Source organism: Trachypithecus francoisi, unplaced genomic scaffold (assembly GCF_009764315.1).
Source record: "Trachypithecus francoisi isolate TF-2019V2 unplaced genomic scaffold, Tfra_2.0 Lachesis_group4, whole genome shotgun sequence".
Lineage (NCBI taxonomy): Eukaryota > Metazoa > Chordata > Mammalia > Primates > Cercopithecidae > Trachypithecus > Trachypithecus francoisi.
This window is the reverse complement of record NW_022681469.1, coordinates 15,206,437-15,229,869: the sequence shown is the minus strand read 5'-3', so window position 1 is coordinate 15,229,869 and position 23,433 is coordinate 15,206,437. Positions and strand designations below refer to the sequence as shown.

Below are 23,433 nucleotides of genomic sequence, written 5' to 3'. Positions count from 1 at the left end.
GCTGAGTACGGCACCAAAGTATCTTCCTACGAGAACTGGGAAGTGCACCGATCTTGTACAAGAAGACTTTTCAAAATGGAAGCCAGGCATTAAAGACAGGTACTAAAGACCTTGTATCAGGAACAAGCTCATGAAAATAATATCATGAGAAGTGCAATCATGCCCTGCTTTTAAGGAGATAGCATCAATTGAAAAGTAGCTCTCCTTCTTTGGAAACCTTGGCCATGTCTAACGTCTTGGCTGACCTGCTGTTCATGTGCTTGCTACGTGCTGCTGAGGATATATTGTGGGGGCACTTTTGATCTTAGATGAATCAGTGTATCAGAGATGTATCTGGGCAATACTCAGAAAGGTCTGGCTTCTATTTCAAAGCTCCTGGTGAAGACAGCCTAGGGGGCTGGATAAATAACGTATCATAGGAAACTAGGTTAGATTCAATAAGTGGGACAACAATTTGAAGTAGGCTAATAGCATCTTTTTGTTTTCTTCTATAGAAATGGAGACTAACATATCAGATGTACCTGTATGAAGGTGCCATGTATAGGCATCTCAGCTGTCTTGTTTTGGAGTTGGGAGACAACATAAAATAATTTGAATTTTTTTGGAGGGGTTCTTAATTTTTCATTATTGTTATTGTGGGATATATCTCTGTTCCAGAACCTAATAACATGGCAGAATAGGAAAAATGTTAATTCAAAATGAAAGTGTCTACACTGTAGTTAACTTTGGCTGGAAATGTTAATTAGTAGAGGAGAGGAATTGACACAGAAACATAGTAGAAATAGGGCCCAAGAAATGTCAGATAAATAATTGTTTCCTCAAAATACAGAAACTCCTGAAAATAGCTTATACTATTCTCTGACATAAGTCCCTAGGAAAAGGAGAAATAAGAATTAACGGAAAATTCACTTTCACAATGCAGCCTGTATTCAGAAGCTGAAAATAGGAGAATAGTTCTAATTGCACTAAAGCTTCTTTCTGGAATAGTGAAACCATTTTCTTGAACAGGGATAAATAAGAGAAGTCTTTTCTTCTTCTTCTTCTTTTTTTTTTAGATGGAGTCTCACTCTTGCTCAGGCTGGAGTGCAGTGGCATGATCTCAGCTCAGGGCAACCTCCCATCCCAAGTTCAAGTGATTCTCCTGCCTCAGATTCCCAAGTAGCTGGGATTACAGGCATGTGCCACCACACCCGGCTAATTTTTGTATTTTCAGTAGAGACGGGGTTTTGCCATGTTGGCCAGGCTGGTGTCAGATGCCAGACCTCAGGTGATCCGCCTAAAGACAGCAAACATATACAATAGTTGGAAATCCTCATCTAGTCTTCTCCCATGATCATACATTCTTGTTAATAATGTATTAATCCAATAGCCCCCCACACCAAAACTGATATGTGACAGGCCCTGCCCTTCGGGCTGTAGATACACTGTGAATAGGGCAGGTCTAGTCCCTGTCCCTATGAAGTTTCCATGTAGTGAGAAAGAGAGATTTTAAACAAATAATGACAAATGGGATGACTGATATATAAAGGAAGTTACAGGTTTTATGGGAGCATGAGGCTCAGAGACATGGCTTGAGGAAATGACCTCTGGGTTAACAGCTGAAGAAAAAAAAAGAAAACCTTAAAAAATACTGATACCCCAGTCAGAATTAATATAGAGAAGTGCCGTCCCTTCTCCAAGGCCACCACTAGCTCATAATATGCCTCTGCGTGAATTAGAGAATGGAGCTCTTGCTATCCTGGCTGGCTCAATGGCGCACCCCAGTGGCCCACCTTTGTGTGTGACCCAAATGGCACGTCCACAAAGTGTGTCCCTTCTCCACCGGGCAGGTTTTGTTTTATTATAAACACTATTTCACCGAATTTAGCTAATGGAGAAAATATAGGTTGAAGTTACTCACATTTCAAAAGATTGCAGACCAGTCAAGATTAATTAAGTCCTGGTTAAAGATAATTAAAGATTTAACAGGAAAAAAGAAAAAGTGAAAATGTTTCAATTTCTTATGATAAAATATAAATGATATATGATTCCTCACTCTGAAAATATAACTCTAAAAAGAACCTGTTTCTAGTTGACTTTTGTTGTTCTACCCAAAAGGAAGCCCAAACATCAGAAACTTCTCTACTCTATTGTGAAGCGGAGGGAAGACCAGGTAGAAGAAAGGAATGACCCAGAAGCACAGAACAATCTGTAGAGATGATGATGAGGGTTGCATTTGCACAGCTGAAATGTGTGCATCACAGCTGCAATAATGAAAGCGAGGGATACAGGTGGGAGGCAAAGCTGGAAACACTCGCAGAGACCAAATCATGGAAGACTATGTTGGTATGCAAGCTGTGTTGTAAATTTTAATACAGTTTATATCTTTTTTTTTTTTTTTTTTTGAGACGGAGTCTCGCTCTGTCGCCCAGGCTGGAGTGCAGTGGCCGGATCTCAGCTCACTGCGAGTTCCGCCTCCCGAGTTTAGGCCATTCTCCTGCCTCAGCCTCCCGAGTAGCTGGGACTACAGACGCCCGCCACCACGTCCAGCTAGTTTTTTGTATTTTTTAGTAGAGGCGGGGTTTCACCTTGTTAGCCAGGATGGTCTCGATCTCCTGACCTCGTGATCCGCCCGTCTCGGCCTCCCAAAGTGCTGGGATTACAGGCTTGAGCCACCGCGCCTGGCCTTAATACAGTTTGTATCTATCTTGTTTAAAAGGTGTCATGCTTATATAGGGTAGAAAACATATGTGGTAGAAATACAATACTAAATTACTAACAAAGAGTTTATAAGAAAAACAACAGGAATCTGCCCAAACCCTACTCCCTCTTTATCTCCCCTGTTTCTCTACTCTTTCAATCCTACTCTCCCTAAGAAACTATTTCAAAACTTAAAAAAAAAGCCTTTTACTTCTCTTTATTTTTCTTTTCTGTTCCTTCTTTTCTTCCTTTCTCTCTCTCTCTCTCTCTCTTTCTTTCTTTCTGACAGAGTCTTGCTCTGTTGCCCAGGCTACAGTGCAGTGGTGTGATCTCAGCTCACTGCAATCTCCGCCTGCTGGATTCCAGAGATTCTCCTGCCTCAGGCTCCCAAGTTGCTGGGACTACAGGTGCAAGCCACTGCACCCCACTAATTTTGCATTTTTTTTTTTTAGTAGAAATAGGGTTTCCCCATACTGGCCTGCCTGGTCTTGAACTCCTGACCTCGTGATCTGCCCGCCTCAGCCTGCCAAAGTGCTGGGATTACAGATGTGAACCACTGCACCCAGCAAAAGTCTTTTACTTCTATAGGTATAAATAGTAGACTTACACCATTACAATTTTATTACAAACTTTCCAATCATAAGCAAAAGTTGAGTAAGGATCCTTCAAGAGCCCCTTCACTCAGCTTCAATAACAAACAACATTTGGCATTGTCGTTACCAGTTCTCCAGTACCAAAGAAAATGTATGCTTCCCAGTACAGCCAGTAAAAGTCTGTGGTATGCACTTCATCACCCTGGCAAGGGTCACCTTCCCATCACTTGAACCAATCCTTGTTGGAAGGTATGGACAATTAGATGAGCCAGGCATGGATTCTGTGCCCACTCCTGCCACCAGTGTGGGCCAACCCCTTCCAAACCAAGTGGACTCTGTGTTGAGGTTGGTGTACCAAAGGAAACCAAAGGAAAAGTGATGGGGCTTTTAGCAAAGCAACTGAGTGGCTCATGGGAGGGAAAAGCAAACCAAACCCATATCCTGTACAGTAGTGATTGGACAAAAATATATAGTCCAAGGGAAATTATAAGAACTAGCTCCAAAGTGAGACAAGCTAGATTCAGTATCTATCCTACTGTTCACAGGACATGATTTTTCTTTGGGTTGGTTCCAAGACCACCCAATAATTTTCTTCTAATAATTTTTCTAGACTTAGAACTATGAAATTGTGGAAGTAAATGTCTCAGAAATCATGGATTATCCCTATCACTGGCAGCAAATTAGTTTCTATGAATAGACAAAATGATCTGAGAGTATTGCAGTTACAATTAACTATAACTTTAAAACAAGAGGCGAAGTCACAGTCTCTCTGTATGAGAGACAAGGAGCTACAGACTCCAACTTCTACCAGGAAGTGTGTGTATGTGTGGAAGAAGCCAGACATTGTCTCTGTCTCTAGGGCAATCTATTAAACCCAGTGATATCCATCATTTTACCCTAACGTCACTGTTAAGAACACCAGTTCTGCAACCTACAGAATAGGAGAAAATTTTAGAAAGCTACCCATCTGACAAGGTCTAATATCCAGAATCTGCAAGGAACTTAAACAAATTTACAAGAAAAAAAAAAAACATCAAAAAGTGGGTGAAGGATATGAAAAGACACTTCTGAAAAGAAGACATTTATGCAGCCAAGAAACATGTGAAAAAAAGCTCATCATCACTGGTCACTAGGGAAAGGTAAACCAAAACCACAATGAGGTACCATCTCATGCCAGTTATGCCAGTCAGAATGGCGATTATTAAAAAGTCAGGAAACAACAGATGTTGGTGAGGCTGTGGAGAAATAAGAATGCTTTTACACTGTTGTTGGGAGTGTGAATTAGTTCAATCATTGTGGAAGACAATGTGGTGATTCCTCAAGGATCTAGAACAAGAAATACCATTTGACCCGGCAATCCCATTACTGGGTATATACCGAAAGGACTATAAACCATTCTACTATAAAGACAGATGCACACATACGTTTATTGCAGCACTATTTACAATAGCAAAGACTTGGAACCAACCCAAAGGCCCACCAATGATAGACTGGATAGAGAAAATATGGCACATATATACAATTGAATACTATGCAGCCATGAAAAAGAATGAGTTCATGTCCTTTGCAGGGACATGGATGAAGACGGAAGCCATAAATCTCAGCAAACAAACACAGGAACAGAAAAGCAAATACCACATATTCTCACTCATAAGTGGGAGATGAAAAATGAGAACACATGGACACAGGGAGGGAGACATCACACTGGGGCCTGTCGAGAGGTTGGGGGCAATGGGAGGGAGAGCATTAAGACAAATACCTGATGCATGCAGAGCTTAAAATCCAGATGATGGATTGATAGGTGCAGCAAACCACCATGGCGTATGTATACCCATGTAACAAACCTGCACGTTCTGCACATGTATCCCAGAACTTAAAGGAAAAAAAAAAAAAGAACACCAGTGCAATAGTGTAAGCAGAAAAACAATAAAAAGAAGCAGAAGGCACCTTTTTCAGAAAGGGGTTCCATTTTTTCTTATGACCTTGGCCACCATCTAGTGGTCAGGCTTGGAAGCAGGATCCAGGCTCCAGATACTGAGCACACATGGCCAAAGCCTCCTGGTGGAGTTGCTGGTGGAGTTGCCGGCGTGACCCTGCTTTTTCTCTCCCGCCTTGCAGGGCATCCTTCACTCCTTGGCATGGAGGTATACTTGCATGGGGTTTTCCTGCCACTCTGGTAGGGAGGCCAGGCTGTCAGCCACCTCCTTCTGGACAGGCCAGCCCCAGGCCTCAAAGAAGGGAACCAGGTTCTTCTTCACTTTCTCAGAGAACTTCTTTACCCATAGGTTCATCCTGCCAGTGTTGTCTCTGGGGAAATGAGAGAGGGTGTGGTACTCAGCAAAGAGCTGGGTGAATGGCTCCCACCCGTAGGCCTCCTGGAGCTGAAAAGGGAAAGAAGGAACAGAATGAGGTGTCAAGTTTGCAAAAGTGATGTGACACGTGCGTTCTTAAATACATTTCATTCACATGATCACCTCCCTCAATCGCTACCTTCATCCTGAGTATGTGGCCCTAGCTCCCCACTCTACCCCTGCACAATAATGCAGTTTCATTGCTCATTCCACCTCTCAGCCACAAAACACCACCCCCTGAATCTAGTGGGGGTACTCAGGGGAAACCTAATGTCTGAATAGAGGTAAACACTCAATAAATGTCCACTATTAGTATCTTTAATTTAAAAAATTGTCTTCCCAGAACTCAAGTGTTTTCCTCAGCATCAAGACAGGTTTGGATCTGACTGAGATGAGAAACCCTCACTTCCTACATATTTGGCCTAATGAGATTCTAAAAAGCTGCAAACCTCAAATACTATACTTTCCAGGTATGATACTAATCCTTATTTTTTAAATAACCGTCTCGGACCTGTGACTATCTGCAGGGATACAAAATTGCTCTGTAGAACACTGCATTTAGGGCAGAAAAAGAAAAAACTCCAGCCTGTCTTGAGGGGCTGCAAATGAGAGTGGCTCATACTTCTTAAGGGGCAGCCCTCCGGACAGCCCTTGGCAGAAGGCCCCTGTTCACTAAGATTATACAAATTTCCAGTTAGCAGGGATCTGGGGTTTCCATCTCCACTCTCCCTTTAATAGATGAGCATTCTCTGACTCTAGCTTGTAAAAGCCCAAGGATAGATAACACTATCGAAGTCAAGCCTCCCTCAGAGTCTCACTGCTGCACCCTCATTATTGCTCATCTGTTCTTTACTGGCTTGCTCTTTGACACTTATTAATGAATACATCAATAAATTAAGCATTTAATAAACATACAACATGTATTAGACATCCAGACCCTGCCAGCTACTGTGCTAGGCAAACATGATTAAGAGCTCTTGTCCTTCTAGAGAACACTGGCCAAAGGGAGAAACACATGTAAACAAGCACATTACTAAAAATGTTGGTTTATCAAGGAGGCGACGTCCAGGAGAGAAGGGGACAACAGAGCTGAATTTGGACAGGTGACTTGACAGCTAATGGACAAGACGTTCCAGCATGATTCAGCAGCAGGAAGCAAACAAGGGGAAGCACATAAGCTAAAACAGCAAGATGTGTCCATAAGCATAAGCAGGTTGGCATGCCGGAGGGTGACTGTGGAGGTAAGAGCAGGAGATATAGCCAGAGGCGCTGGTGGTGCTGGTCATGAAGGGCCTCCTATGCCCTGCTAATGAGCTTGACTTTTCCCTATATGTGCTAGAGAACACTGTAAGCATTTTATAGACAGAGTATTCACATTACTTTGGAAGGAGTGTAAGGATGATGAATCATAGAGGATTGAGGCAAGATGCTAGGACAATTTAGAAGGCTACTGGAATACACTGAGGGAAGACTAATGAGGCCTGAGCTAAGGCAGCAGCAGCACAGATGCTGGGGAGAAGCCCTCTAGCAGGAAGAGGAGTTAGAAGGTGCCTGTTTGTCTTGAGGCCAAGTCCCAGATTTGGTCTCTCTAGAGCTATTGAGAAATGATATTCAGGGCTCCACAGTGAGTAGACAGCAGAATAGGACAGAATCAGGGCTTAAATTTACAGTTTAGGGGCAGCCTACCATTGTGGTCAGTGGTCCTATAGCTAAGGATATGGAAATGAATGCAGTACTAAGTTACCTCATTAACTGGGACTGTCTCACATTCACTCTTCACAAAATTAGTGAAAGGCACAAAAAACTAAGAGAGGGTATGGCAATGTGAAAGCCTGGGGCTTGTCATTAGGTCCTGATTTTAAGTTCTAGGTCCTTCACTTAAATGGGGGATACTGGACAGGTTGCTTAAACTCTTTTTTTTTTTTTTTTTTTGAGACAGAGTCTTGCTCCGTTGCCCAGGCTGGAGTGCAGTGGCCGGATCTCAGCTCATTGCAACCTCCGCCTCCCAGGTTTACGCCATTCTCCTGCCTCAGCCTCCCGAGTAGCTGGGACTACAGGCGCGCTTAAACTCTTTAACTTATGCTATATTTCTATTTTTTTATATTTTTCATTTCCTCATACATCGCAAAATCAGAAGGTGAGTGAGACAGGTGCTATTCTCTCTGCCTTAGAGGGGTATAACCCAAGAAGCACCACCATGCAGCCCAGTCCCTCTCATTTCCAGGGGAGGTGGTGGTCCCTGGACCTAGTGGGGTGGTGAAGGAGCTGGAGAGCTACTGAGATCCAGGTCGCTACCTAACTGAAGGGTCTGGTCATCCCCTTCTCCCAGAATTTCTGCTCAGTACCTGTAGATATGTTTCCAGGGCTGTCCACATATTCCAGTCACACAGAGGGGCTCCCTTTCCCAGGTGGGCCTTGATTCTCTTCTCTCGCTCTGGAGGGCTCAGAGCCTCGTGGGCCTGAGCCCTGGGGATCCCTAGGACTGTTTCATGCACGTAGACTGACCAAAGGTTGCAGGTGGCCTCAGTAGTGTGCGGGGGGAACTCCCATCCATGCCGCTGTTGGTTGTGGCCCAGCTCATGGATGGGGCCCCACACACCCCTGCTTCTCATGTCCATCTCGTTGATGATCTCCTTCACAGACTCCAGGTGGTACATGATGGGGTATCCCGAATGCATCCAGCCTGGGAACACAGAAGGAAGAGATGAGCATTGAGGAGGTTCTGCCCAAACTATCTCCTTCATTCTTCTCTATTATGGGACTTTTCTTCACCATCCTGGTTATCCCCAATAATTGCAGAATCTCTGTGATGATTGGAAAGCAAATAGCTTTCTCCTACTTGGTCAGAAACTGAATAGTACCTAATCCCCTTCTCACACCTGAGTCGTGGCCTCCTCCTCACTCTGGCCCCGGAGAATATGGTTACACTTTACATAGTCATTCTTGCTGTAATTCGACACCTCCATTTTGTGTGTGTGAGTGTCCTTTACATGTCAGTTTGATATATGATGTCCTATGACTGGATCTGAGATCCTTGAGGGCTAGAACAGTGTCATTCTTTCTTCCCCATGTATACTACTTTTGTCCAAATTTACACTCTATGATAGAGGTAATTTTTGTCCTTATTTGAAGCTATGAAATTTGAGGTACAAAGAACTTTCCCCATGTGGGATCCGGAGTTCCTTATTTCTCTTCCTATGCACCGCTTTCTTTTTAATCACTCAGGACTTACCATAAACCTCCTTACGTATTTCCTCTTTTCATTTCCAACTCGGCTTATGTTTGAAGAAAATAGTTGATTTTCTTTTTTTTTTTTTTTTTTTTTTTTTTTTTTTTTTTTTTGAGGCGGAGTCTCGCTCTGTCGCCCGGACTGGAGTGCAGTGGCCAGATCTCAGCTCACTGCAAGCTCCGCCTCCTGGGTTTCCGCCATTCTCCTGCCTCAGCCTCCCAAGTAGCTGGGACTACAGGTGCCCGCCACCTCGCCCGGCTAGTTTTGTATTTTTAGTAGAGACGGGGTTTCACCGTATTAGCCAGGATGGTCTCGATCTCCTGACCTCGTGATCCGCCCGTCTCGGCCTCCCAAAGTGCTGGGATTAATAGTTGATTTTCTATGCTGTCCTTGAAATGACTCCGGTTGCCATCTATGAATTCGCAGTACAACTTTTTCTGAGATTGTTCTACCATCTGGTGAAATCTCACCTTGTAGATATCAATAATTTGTTTTTTTCACATGTAAACATTCTTTCATCCCCATTGTGGTCAATGTCTTTTATATCTTTTTCCCTTGCTTTACTAATAAAATTATGCTTACACATCTTGGTTGTTCATAAAAGGCAAAGTAATAGATACATGGTTTCCACTGACTAGGAGGATTCCCTGGGAGCACCCACCAGCTGAGATCTGCACATCAGCCACAATCCTCTCGGGACGGCGGAGAGGGAAGGGCTCAGCTGCCAGCCTGGCCACAGCCTCCATCATCTCATCCCAGAGGCGGAGCACAGGCTCGGGGTCCTTCAGGGCTTGGAGGTTTGTGGTTGGCACTGTCAGGATGATGTTGTCTGTGGCCAGCTCTCCCCAGGGAGCCGGGTCCTCCTGCATCTGCCTCTTCCACTCTTCTAGTGATGTCTTACCTGGGAATAAATATCATGGAACCTACCACACCCACTTCCCCAACTTCCCTTGAGTTGAAAAATGCCACCTGAACTCTGGAAGAACATTGCAATAATGAACCACTATCCCAGGGGTCTATAGGCTATAAAGTGAAGAAAACGCTTCCTGACTTTTCTTTTTGTCTGCTCTGAAGTATCCATAGACACAGGGTATTCCATATCTCCTTCCTCCACATTCTCCCCAAACAGTTCTTCCTCTTTCTCTCCACCAAACCTTATTTCTCTCCCATTTAGCAACCATCCCACAGTTTCCATGGCATCTGCCGCTCTTCCTCCTCCCTAAATATTCATTCCACTTACCCAGCTTATAGTATGGGGCAGGCACAGCCCCCCTGATAGTGACAGACACAGGGCCTAGTTGGCTGCCCTTGGGCACGATGATGTAGAGGAGGCCGCCCCAGAGGCAGGAGACTGACCGTTCAGTCCTGTCCATACAGCATTGATGAGTCAGCACGGGGGCTCGAGACAGCTTCCTGGCCTTGGTTAGGTCATCGGTGTGGCAGCCAATCTGTACCTGGACAGGTGATTCCACCAAGTGATGGAGGAATTAGAATCCTTGTGATGTGTGTGTGAGGTTGTTTAGATGGAAGATATTAGACAAACATGCCCATGAAACCCCAGCTTCCCTTATCTATGTGCTAGGCATGGAAACGTCTCAATTTTAGCAGTCCAAAGTCATCTGGACTTCAAAGCATGTAAAATCATTTTTCCAAGGATTTAAACAGCTCCACCATCTTCACCTGACATGAAATGGTGAGAGACCAGGCTGATCCTGGCAAAGGTCTTGTGTCTTTCTGCCAGGCAAAATCCTGGGCTCTTCTAACAGGACCTAAGCCAGTCTGGTGACGCTGATGTTGGGGATGAGCTGGGGGACTGTGCTCTGTCCTCTGTGAACACACAGGAGGCCCATCCAGAGTGAATGAGGCTGATTCTCTCTCCCTCTTTGTCCAGAGCTTCCCTTTCTGGCTGCCAGATGGGTGGAGATCTGTTTTGTCTGGAGTCCTGGAGTTGCTTTTCTTAGGTTTGATATAAGCAAGCTCCAGAAAGAATGCTGACAGAAAAGAGGCCCTAGCTGTGGTAGGAAGTGGCCCTCAGAGTCAAGGAGGCTGAATGAATTTAAATTCTGCATGTAGGGCATATTTTGGGGAGTGATGGGATTTTCACACCCTTCAGATGTCAAGATAAAGAGATAAAACCACAGCACTTTGGGAGGCCGAGGTGGGCGGATCACAAGGTCAGGAGATTGAGACCACGGTGAAACCCCGTCTCTACTAAAAATACAAAAAATTAGCTGGGCGCAGTGGCGGGCGCCTGTAGTCCCAGCTACTGGGGAGGCTGAGGCAGGAGAATGGCGTGAACCCGGGAGGCGGAGCTTGCAGTGAGCTGAGATCCGGCCACTGCACTCCAGCCTGGGCGACAGAGCGAGGCTCCGTCTCAAAAAAAAAAAGATAATACCAGAGTTTGTGCAGAATGAGCTTGCTGACACCCAGCCCAAATTTCTACCACATGTTTCATACTCACTCCCTCTGGATTTGCACGTGGGACCCATGAGGAGGCACGAAGAGGTAACTGCCCATGCCCGAGGATTCCCAGCCCTTCCTTTTCCTTCTGTCAGTCACCTACTAATCACATCATCCACTCCCTAAACCTTTTCTAATAAAGTAACTCTTTAAGTACAATGGGACAGATTTGAGCTGGGCTCCTGTCTCCTTGTTAGTCCAGTTGCAATAAAATGCTTTTTTTTTTTAATGAAAAATTCAAGTGTCATCGTTTTGGCTTCAGTCCATTCTGCAGTGAGCTTCTTTTGCTTGATAATACTAGGCACTTCAGTCACTCACTTAGATGGCCTAAAATTTAGCTGCTTCATATGTAATATCTGTAAAATGGGCAGAATAATGCATCTCTGTACTCCTGGCAGGATTGCCATGAGCTGGAACTAGATAGTGGACGAGAATGACACAGCTCTAGGGTTTTGAGGGGTGGCAGGTGTGGGTGTTCAGACCTTACCCGTAGGCCAGCAGAGGCAGCGACTTCAGACAGTGAGACTTCCGCATTTTGTCCTTCCAGGAGGTAGAGCCCGGTACTTACCCAGCAATCACTGTTGCCTGACAAAAGTCATAGAGAAGGCTCAGTTCTTCCTTCCTATGTGACTCTATCTCCACTTAGGGCCTCCCAGCCTCTCCCAGTGGTACAGCTTCTCCCCTGTGTATCTCAAGTCATCCACACTTCTTAGACTCATCCCTCCTAAACCTTAAGCGGAGTCCCAGCCCACATCTTCTTGAAAGTACCTGATAAAGAATGGAGTCTGCCGGGCCCGGTGGCTCATGCCTGTAATCCCAGCACTTTGGGAGGCCGAGGCAGGTGGATCACCTGAGGTCAGGAATTCCAGACCAGCCTTACCATTATGCATTTATGCTATTTCTCTTACTGCTTATGAAACCCCATCTCTACTAAAAGTACAAAAATTAGACGGGCCTGGTGGTGTGTGCCTGTAGTCCCAGTGACTCAAGAGGCTGAGAGAGGAGAATTGCTTAAACCCAGGAGGTGCAGGTTGCATGAGCCGAGATCGCGCCACTGCACTCCAGCCTGGGTGACAGAGTGAGACTCCGTCTCAAAAAAAAAAAAAAAAAAGAATGAGGTCAATGTTCCTGAAGGTAAGTACTTGCAATGTCCTGTGTAGTGTCAGCCAATCCCACTGTCCCCTATGTCTTTAATGTTCTGGGCATTCTCTCCTGTTTTCATACCTGGGTTGATTCCGTCAATCTCCACAGTGATGGGGTGTTTTGAGGGGTACAAACTAGAGGAGCAGGTCCAGATGCCAAGCTCCTGGGCCAGCTGGGAGCAGTCAGTTCCAGAGTGAGCCAGCCCAGTGGCCAGGGAGAGCATGGCAGCCTCATAGGAGTCACTGGCAACTGGATTTTCCCGGCTCACAGCTGGGAGGCCCGACCCTCGTAGCATCTTCCTCAGGAGCCTGTGCAGGGATATGTAAGCAGGGATCCCCTCCGCAGGAATCTGCAGGAAGGCTGCACCATCAACTCTCAACTTTGCCAGACAGCTCTTTTCCAAGTTCCCATTCTCGTGGTTCAGGATAGCCTGGAATTCAGAGAGCGCCTTGCGGAAGTGGTAGCTTCTCATCTCAGGGGTGGGAATGGGGAAACAGCCTGCTTTGAGAGTCTGAGGCAGGATGCTGAGCCCAAAGCAGTTGAGGATGACGTTACCAGGGAAGCCAGCCAAGGGGCAGTGGCCAGGGTTCTGGGAGGCCCACCACCAGGCCTGGCCCCCAATCAGCAGCCCCCCACCCTCGGCCACAAACTCCTGCAGCTGCTTTGCCTCCTTGTCACTGTACGCCTTGCAGCAGTAGACACACAAGTTGCTGTTCAGATGGGGCTCCAGGCTGCATTGCAGGCCATGTTCCGATAGGAGGGGACACAGATCTTTTAGATTTGTGTTCACCCCAACTTTGCCTGTCTGGCCTCTGGCCAGCCAGTGCACCGCATTGAGCAAGAAGGACCCCATCTTGGGAGCACAGAGCAGGCACTCGTGGGCAGCCAGGACCACACGGCCCCGGCCATAGCGAGCAGCTGCCAAAAAGCAGTTGAGTGAGGCATCCAGCCCCAGAGGGAAGGCCAGGGCTCCATGCACCAGCAGCTGTGAGGGGACTCCCCCTGTCCTGATGTCCAGCTCTGAGATCCCCTCCAGGAGCTGCTGCTGGTCCTGCCTGACATCCTCCCCACACCTGGAAGAGACAGGAGAAACAATGAGTCTACAGTCAGTTAATGAGCTACTGAATCAAACTCATTGAATAGAGAAATCTATGTGCAGGTAGGAAGATTGCATTGTTCATGTCAATCTTCACATTCTTACTAATATTAGGATTTTAGCATGTCAACATCATTTATTTTCATCATGTTTAAGGCATATTTTTTCACTTTTTTTTTTTTTTACAACTGATGGCATATTATCATTTAATTGGCACTGTTTGGTCCTTTTTTTTTTTTTTTTTTTGAGATGGAGTCTTGCTCTGTCACCAGGCTAGAATGCAATAGCACCATCTCAGCTCACTGCAAGCTCGGCCTCCCGGGGTCAGGCAATTCTCCCGCCTCAGCCTCCTAAGAAGCTGGGACTATAGGCGCATGCCACCACACCCAGCTAATTTTTGTATTTTTAATAGAGACAGGGTTTCACAGTGTTGGCCAGGATGGTCTCGATCTCATGACCCCATGAGCCCGCCTTGGCATTCCAAAGTGCTGGGATTACAGGCGTGAGCCACCACGCCCAGCCTGGTCTTTCTCAGTGATACATAAAATAATGGCATTTTTCACAATCAATGTTGTCACAGATTTCAGGAAACACTATAGAGGTAGTACCCTTACTTGTATATCTTAAAATCCACATTTTCTAAATGAACACCTCCAGGAATTCCTCCCATTTAGTCAACTAAGTGTTGAATATTGTGGCTTCAGTTTCTTGACTTTTAAAATAATTAAACATATAAACAAATTAAGTTAGAAAAATTAGTTTATTATGTCCAGAGAAAGTAGTACTGCTTATGAATTACTCGAGCTAACTTTCTACAAAGGAAGATTGCAAAAACACCAAATTTGGACTCTCCATAGGGTAGTTCTGATCTAGGAACACATCAGAAGTAAATTGTTTAACACTACACTTGAAGATTTATACAAACACACACTGTTTTTAAAAATTCACTTAGATCTGGTTAGAGTATTCACTTCTTTTTATTAAGGAATGGTCAAAATGTAATGAATCAAGAAAAGGTTTTGTATTTCAAGAATTTTTAAAAACAATTTGTATATACTGTAAATGTCAAGCAATAGGAGGTTGGTTAAATAAGTCATGGTTAACAGTAGATTGCAAAACATATTGTGATGAAAATAATTATCAGATAATTTGAAAAATGCTTAATGGAAAAAATTTTAAGATTAGATTCCAGAATACCATGCTCTAAATAAGCCACATTTTGGGGAAAAAAATCAAAAACCATAAACCAGACATTGAAGCAGAACCTAAAGCATATTTATCAAAATATCTTTGTTAAAAAAAAAAAGTCTTCAGTGGCCATCTTGGCTGGTGGGATTTTAGGTCCTTTTAATTATCTTATAAAACTTTATTGTCTCAAATTTTAAAATTAACATCTACTTCTCTTATAATTAAAAATTAAATGTTATATTTTTTAAAAGTATAGTTCATTTATTCTGGTAGTAAAACATTATTGAAAAATGTAACACTTGTTCAGATTCTCTTCCTTTTCAGCATGAAAATGAGGAGATGGCATGTCTTAGTTTTGCCACCCCATTTTCAGGCTGACATGGTAAATGTCATATCAGGTATCAGTTCTGCCTGTGGCTTTTTGTTACCTGTTGGAACTCAAGATAATTTGGGGAGTTAATGACATTGAGCTACAAGACTTAATAATAAAACATTCCACTCTAAGTGTGCTTAGCATCTTCTCACAGGCACCTGGCAAAGTCTCAGCTAATGGCAGTAAACCTTCAATATGGAAAGCTGCGGTTACCTGCAGATATCCTCTCCAAAGCTAATTGAAATGATTGCATACATTCATCCATGTGCCCACACGCACATACAAACCACAGTAGCACTGGGAATCTAGGAAGTGACTAGAATGGGTGACAAAAGTTGCAACAACCACATAGAATTAAAGAAAAAAACTCAAGAACTTCTTAGCATAAAGGCAGCATAAATAAAGTTAAAGAAGGTGAGATCATTGAGAGAAAAATATTTGCAACAGATTGAACAGATACAAAATTAGAATCCAGATATGAGTAATTTCTAAGAATAAACAGAAAAGCAAAAAAACTGAAAATAGTTTTAAACTATATTCTCAAACAGCCCATGAAAGATGAAATCCAAGTGAAATATCCAACATTTGAAAAGATATAATCATGTAAATGCAAATTATATATGATAACGTTTTTTATCCAGAAAATTAGTGAAAGTTTCAAAAGCTAACAATATTAAGTGCTGGCAAGAGTGTGGAGAAAAATAATCTTTCATAAAATCTGGAGATCAATTTGGCAGTATCCAATAACATTAAAAATAGAAATAGCCTATAGTAGTATACACGGAGGCAGTACTAGGAAGTTCATTGCAAATTGTTGGCAATAGTGAAAAAGTATGAAGAAGTTAAATATTCACTAACATGAATGCAAATAAAAATTGGCATTTAATCATACGATGGATTACTGTTTACCAGTCAATAAGAATAGTTCCACCTGTGCTAATTAACAAGGGAAGATGTGCAAAACATTTGCTGAGTAAAACAATTTCAAAAATAGCAGAACTTGGTGATGCTACTTATGGAAGACCAATATAAAGCAAAGTAAACATACGTCAGTATATGTCCAAAATGTTAGGAAACAACTACAATAAACTGATAAGAGTTTTTCTATTGGATTGTGGGATAGACAGAAAGGACTGACATTGAAAGAGATGATCAAAAGGGCTTTTGGCCGGGCGCGGTGGCTCAAGCCTGTAATCCCAGCACTTTGGGAGGCCGAGATGGGCGGATCACGAGGTCAGGAGATCGAGACCATCCTGGCCAAAATGGTGAAACCCCGTCTCTACTAAAAAAATACAAAACCTAGCCGGGCGAGGTGGCGGGCGCCTGTAGTCCCAGCTACTCGGGAGGCTGAGGAAGGAGAATGGCGTGAACCCGGGAGGCGGAGCTTGCAGTGAGCTGAGATCCGGCCACTGCACTCCAGCCTGGGCGACAGAGCGAGACTCCATCTCAAAAACAAAAACAAAAACAAAAACAAAAAAAAAAACAAAAGGGCTTTTGCCTCAATAATTTATTTCTTCAAATAAGGGGAATGTACAATTATATTTCTCAGGTAATTCCAAATTAAATATAAAATGTTAAGATAACTGCTCCAAAAATAGAAGTAAAATGTATAATCTACAAATGTGTTGAGGAAATTTAAGAAATGGATAAAACTTAGTAGTAAGCAAGGAAAAATGTAAAAAGAAATAAAGCATAAAAATAGAAAATAAAATTAAAAGGGGGTAAGAGCAAGAAATACATTTGAATCATCACAGTATATATGAATGTATTGAATTTCTATTTGATAGAGGCTGTTAGATTAGTTTAAAAACATCTGGATATAAGCTGCTTATAAAAGACACCCTTGAAACTAAGTGACATAAAAGCATTGAAAATGACAAAATCAACAAAGTTTTATTTCAAAAAATACAAAAACAAAAAAGCAGACATGCCAGCATTACTAAGGGATGCAATAATTTCAAAGAGGAAAAATTAAAAATGAACATTTTCTATGGATAAAAGTTATACTCTAACAAAAATAAAAATTTTATTAATTTTTATGTCCTGCAAAAACACAATACTGAAAGCAAGAACTGCTACAAAGAAAATAAAAATATGGATTGACATTACATTTGGAGATGGTAATGTATTCTCAGCATCCATTGGAAAAAAAAAAAGGATGGAGATGATTTGATCAGAATGACTTACAAGCTTACTTACAGCCAGAAGACAATTGTCCTGCATGCTGAGGACAAGAAAATGAGACCCTAAAAGGTCGTGGTCTGCTAAGTTGTTGCATAAATATAAAGTAAAAAGGCGGACATTCTCCAACATGATACATTAACTAAAAAATCAATGTGCAGAGCACACACACATATAGATAAGCATCTGAGATGATCCATATCAAACTTTTAGGATTGGCTACCTCGGTCCAGAGGCATGAGACTGGAGCTGGTGGTGTGGGGAGGAGGATGAGTTGCCATTTTCCTCTCTATATTTCTGTATTGGTGCGCATTTTTTCACAATAAATTTGAATTCCTTTTGAAATATTTTCATAAAGAGGCATTTCTTAAAAAGAAAAATAAAGAAAGAAAGGAAACGAGGAAAGAAGGAAGGAAGGGGATGACAGAGGGAGGGAGGGGAAGGGAGGTGGGAAGTGGGGAGGGAGGGAGGGAAAAGTGAGTAAGCATAGCAGTTAGGATATCAGGTAAATTTCAACAGATGATTTGACAGTATCCTAAGGGCAATATTAATGATCTCAGACAGCTAGTTACCAATATTAAATCTTGTATAATATCTGTTTATAATGTTTAAGTGTGGAAAATAATGAAAGTAGCTGCTATTTAATGAGGTTTAATATATGCTAGTCATTTAATATATGTATTATCTCTTTCAATCATTATAATAAACTTGAAAGTTACTATCCTCACTTTAAAGATGGAGTTTGGAAAAGCTAGGCAATTTTCTCCATGTTTCTTAGCTAATAACTGGCAGGGACAGGAAGCAAACCTGACAGAGCAGGAGCACATCTCAGACACACACCACTAATTTATGTTCCAGCTCCCTTTGTAGCCCCATGAATTTCAAGGAAATCACTTCTCTTTTCACTACAAGCAGCCAGAAAGAGCAGACAGTAAAACACAGAGAAGACAGCTCTGGCACAGAGGGAGGAGGGGGCAAAGTCTCTTGGGTAACTGCCCAACTTCATCCTCACACAATGGGCCCCAGTTAAACAGTGGGCCTTAATAAACACATTCTTTTCCCTTTGGGTGCACTGTCAGGGAAGCTAAAAGATAAGAAGCTAAAAGTGGGGTATGCCTGCATCTGCAGAAAGAGTTATGGGAACAGAGACACAACTCTCCCTCCCAGATAAGCACAACAAAGAGACAAAGAAGCAGTCGAAGTCTCTGATAAACTCTCCCACCCTGAATCCTTAAAAACTGTTAGTCTATAAGGGAGTGTGCCTCTGACCTAACTTGGCCAGAAGCCCCTCTCGTTTATTTTCTTTAAATTAAACCTGTCCTTGACTGTCAAGCCATCTATCGTGTTTCTTACCTATTTCTTTAATTTTTACTAAACCCAGGCTGGCTTTCTTCCAAAGCCACTGACGTCTACACCCCAGAACTCTGTCACTCAATTACTGAGGCTTTGACGGAACCTACATCTGGGTACATGGTTATCAACAGGTATATGTTGTGCAAAGGAAGCTTTACAGGATGTGAAGGTGCAAATAATACTGTGTTTAAGAAAGGAAAAGCATGTGTTACTTCAGAGCTGGAAGGGCAGGGGAAGCCACTGAGGATGAAAAGAAAGGGATATGATGGTGTGGTTAGGAAATGTTCACAAACCACACCTGAGCAGACAGGAAACATGGGCGATAGGTTTCTGAATGTCAATTAAAAAACTGCCAAATTAGAAAGGTACTGCATTGAATAAAACAGTAAGTGTGAAGTGCGCTGCTGTCATTTTCACCATATTGAAGGTAAAACATCTAACAATTTATGTACTTTTTCTTGAACATAAAAGTAATGAAGTCTACTGGTAGTAATCAAATATATCTTCACTTAGCTTGTTTTGTTTTTCTGTTCAGATTGTATAGGATGTAAAAATACTCTTCTGGATTTATTTCACTTTCTGATGAATACAAACAGGACAGAAATACTAGAATCTAGAAATGATGTTTTCTTAGGATCTGTAACATCAAGAAAAGGACTAGAGAGAACTATGTTGATCAGATGCTGTAAAAAACATTTTGAAGACCTGCAGCCCCCAACACTTGAGTATCTTTATTTGTATTTTTAATTCCTTAAATACAGATAAACCATAGTAAGTAACAAAACTTTAAAAACTGTCTTCATCATCACTGAACAATATGGGCATAGATGATCAGAGAGGTGCCTTGAAATTGTAAATGTATTTTTTTCTTTTATTTTAAGCTGGTAAATACAGGGTAAAATCTCCTTAGATCTCAATCATGCCTATTAGACACACAATTTTATTTAACCTATTTAACCTGTCAGATTTGAGAAAATAATTTGGAAAACTCACTTTTGTAACAAATTGCAGATACATAAATTACTCACTTGGAATAGTCAGAATACAGATGTATTTTGACTGTGAGCACAGATATATCCATATTTATACGTCATACCAAAACCCTGCTTAAACATACAAACATTCCTATGAATGTCATAATGTTTACTCTTTCTCCTGGTTTAATAAACTACATTTCCAATATTATTGGAAGATTATTTTTAGAACTGAAGGAGATAATATAGGATTGAGCAGCTCTTATGGAAAATGCTTGGGACCAAGCACTAGTGTTTCAGATTTTGATTTTTTTCATGTTGTGGAATATTTGCATACACATAAGGAGATACCTTGGTGACGGGACCCAACTCTAAACACAAAATTCATTTATGTTTCCTATATACCTTTACACAGAGCCTAAAGGTAATTTATAAGATATTTTAAATAAGTTTGTGCATGAAACAAAGTTTGTGTACATTGAACCATCAGAAAGCAAAGGTGTCCCAAAAGTGGGAATTTCCACTTCTGGCATTAACATTGGTGGCACTCAAAAAGTTTTGAATTTTGGAGCATTTCAGATTTTGGATTTTTGATTAGGCCTGGTTTCCCCACTCTTAGGGGATCTAGTAAGCTACGCCCACTTCACCAAACCACAGATGGAACTCACATGGGGAGTTTATACTTGAAAGTTTTTTTTCTTGTCTATTCACCCAATTTGTTCATGTTTTTATGAATTAGAAAGCATTAATGATAATTATTGAATTTGTGATTTTGACTATTTTCTTTCCATTGTACATGGGAGGTTGATTGGTGTTAGGAGATACTCGATCCTGGGCCACTCATCAATCACCTGTTCTCTTTGGCCAGTGTATAGGAATGTATGTCATCATCATAAAAACCTTTGATATCCACCCATTTATTAATTATTTTTCATTCATTTTGTCAAATTTGATAGAGCAATTCTGGGATCTAGCCTCATTTTACAGTTTTTACCTGGAAACTACATTCATGGATCTTGAATATAAACCTTATAAACCTCCCACACATTTATCTCTGTCTCTGAGTCAGATTCCCAGGAACCCAAGCTGAAACAAGTGGAATTTAGCAGTGCCTAGAGAAATTATGTATGAATTTCCTCCGTGACTTTGAAAGCCCATTTCCAGTGATATGGCAAAATATAATGATACACACACAAAGGTATGTGGTGCTTGTCATCTGGAACTCCTTGGACAAAGACTTTCTACTCTACAGGACTTTGTTGAGGACAGAGATAATAAATAATTCTCAAGAGAGTCATAAACCTAAGCCACTAGTACATATTTACAATCTTTACTTACAAAATAGTGACAGGTTCTCACTATGTTGCTCAGGCTGGAGTGCAGTGGTTATTTGCAGGTGCAATTATAGCACACTGCAGCCTTGGACTCCCAGCCTCAAGAGAGCCTCCTACCTCAGCCTCTCGAGTATGTCAGTACGTGTGCATCAGCATGCCCAGGTACATATTTAATTTTATATGGGCAGCTGCTAATACGTTTTAGAGCTTGTAGATAATACCATGTGTAAGTGTAATGGGTGGTTGGTTGGTATCTGAGGTTAACTTTTCCTCCAGACTCTTCTGTCATGGTATAAAGGTAGCAAGTGCCTTTGGATTTGCTTTTAAGTATTAAAGCAACTGCACTATCCTCCTGTTATATAAACACAGGTGTGCCCTTGGGGATAGGATGTGAGAGGAGCTTTTGTTGGTTTTTAGAGACTGCCACATTCCTTGGCAGGCAGAGTTGGGGCAGGCCAGCAATCAGTTCTCTTAAGAAGCTCCAGGGCCTTCCAGCTGAGATTTGAAGTGGAGGAACCTGCTGGGTCAGTCCAAGCGCCTTTGACCAATACTTGTTGGCAGGAATGTTCACTGAAAACCTCTAATGGGACTTGCTCTGAAGGTGGGAAGAATCTGAGCCAGAGACTCAGACTCTAACCTTCTGAGACTCTCAAGGAATTGGTTAGCTCTGGCTCTGTTGTTGACTGAGGCTGGAAGGCTCTGGCGCAACCCCTAGCCCCATATTCCCTAGCAGGAAGCTGTCTGCAGGATTAACACTAGTATACGAGGCTGCCTTTTCTCTTGCTATGGATTTGGATGTGTATTCATTCCTATTTTTTCATTAATTTATATAGTTTACAAGTATTCATTGATCTCTAATGTTAAATACTCTAGACACTGAAAATAAAGCAGTAAATGCAACAGGCAAGATCACAGAGCTCTATATTCTGGTTGGTTAGACAGGTCCTAGCAAGAAACAGCAGAGATAGTTATAGAGAGTGATAATGTTTAAGGAATAAATGGAGAAATGTGATGAAGTGAAACTGGATGGAAAGTCCTAATTTCAGTATGGCCACTGGGGAAGACTGCTCTGAGGAGGGTATTTGAGCTGAAACAAATTAAGAAGAATAAATTGGATTTTCAAGAGCTGAGAGAAAGCTTGATATTTTATAAAACAAGAAACCTAATGTTACATGTTGTGGTCTTTCCATTGAGGAACAGTTCTAAAATACTTCAAATATGTGTATGGATGACATATGTTATCGCCAACCCCCCAGTACTCAACTAGAAAATATCTGAATATTTAAGCAATCTTCTATTACAGACACATGTTTCTTCCACTGTTTCACTTAACAGTGAAAATATAGGTAAAAAATATTTGGTTCATAGCCCAACTTCTCCCTGTCTCCAATGCTTCTTCCTTCACCTTTCCACAGCTGCTGATCCTGAGAGCACAACCTCATAAACCTCCCACACATTTGTCTCTGTCTCTGAGTCAGATTCCTAGGAACCTCAGCTGCAACAAGGGGAATTTAGCAGTGCCTAGTGAAATTACGTATGAATTTACCCCATGACTCAGAAATCCCATTTCCAATGATATCACAAAATATAAGGATGCACGTACAAAGGTATTCAGTGCAGCACATGTGTAACAGTAGAAGTACCAGAAAAATAATGCATACTGGAAACTCAAGTGCCTGTCAATAAGGGACTTATTGAATAAACAATGTCATATCCATACACCATGGTATAATAGAGTATACAGTGTATCTCTATATACTATTCTGAGGCCATATCCAGGAAACAATGTCAAGTGAAAAAAAGCAAGGAGGAAAAAATGTATAGAGTATGTAATTGTCTTAGCCAGTGAAGAGAAGACTACTAATATGTGTGTGTTTGTGGATATATAAACAAATCATGGAGCATTAACCATTAAAAAAAGCAGGGAAGGAAGAAGGGAATTGTTTGAAGGAAACAGGGACAGCATATAGGTTACTTAAAATTTTACTTTGGACCCAGATTACTATTTTACATAATTTTAAACAAAATTAAATTACACAAGCAATTCCAAAATGAAATAAAATAACCAATGAATTGACATGTACATCTGTTTAGCAATATAACCACAAAGAGAGGAAGTATTGGAAGTGACTTTAAAGATAGTATTTTGACTTTACATATATATAATAAAATACATCATCGGGGCCAGGCACTGTGGCTCACGCCTGTAATCCCAGGACTTTGGGAGGCCGAGGTGGGCGGATCACGAGGTCCGGAGATCGAGATCATCCTGGCTAACATGGTGAAACCCGTCTCTATAAAATCACAAAAAATTAGCTGGGCATGGTGGAGGGCGCCTGTAGTCCCAGCTACTCGGGAGGCTGAGGCAGGAGAATGGCGTGAACCCAGGAGGCAGAGCTTGCAGTAAGCCAAGATTGCGCCACTGCACTCCAGCCTGGGTGACAGAGTAAGACTCTGTCTCAAAAAAAAAAAAAAAAAA

At 42.1% G+C, this 23,433-nt stretch overlaps 1 protein-coding gene across 5 annotated transcripts in view; it reads right to left on the bottom strand.

The window, feature by feature from the left end:
- Nucleotides 1-5,194: 5,194 nt before the first annotated feature.
- TCAF2 (TRPM8 channel associated factor 2) overlaps nucleotides 5,195-23,433 on the bottom strand; it is a 28,160-nt gene continuing 9,921 nt past the window's right edge. For 2 of the 5 annotated variants that reach the window (XM_033191753.1, XM_033191754.1), the window contains exons 3-8: nucleotides 12,537-13,528; nucleotides 11,800-11,897; nucleotides 10,093-10,306; nucleotides 9,514-9,753; nucleotides 7,969-8,306; nucleotides 5,195-5,653 (exon numbers count right to left, since the gene is read on the bottom strand). In XM_033191753.1, coding sequence (XP_033047644.1) covers nucleotides 5,399-5,653; nucleotides 7,969-8,306; nucleotides 9,514-9,753; nucleotides 10,093-10,306; nucleotides 11,800-11,897; nucleotides 12,537-13,528 — 2,137 coding nt within the window. In that variant the 3' untranslated portion in view covers nucleotides 5,195-5,398. Of the gene's footprint in view, nucleotides 5,654-7,968; nucleotides 8,307-9,513; nucleotides 9,754-10,092; nucleotides 10,307-11,799; nucleotides 11,898-12,536; nucleotides 13,529-17,516; nucleotides 17,654-23,433 lie in introns of those variants that run through there. The other 3 variants (XM_033191757.1, XM_033191755.1, XM_033191756.1) reach the window with 3 other exon arrangements.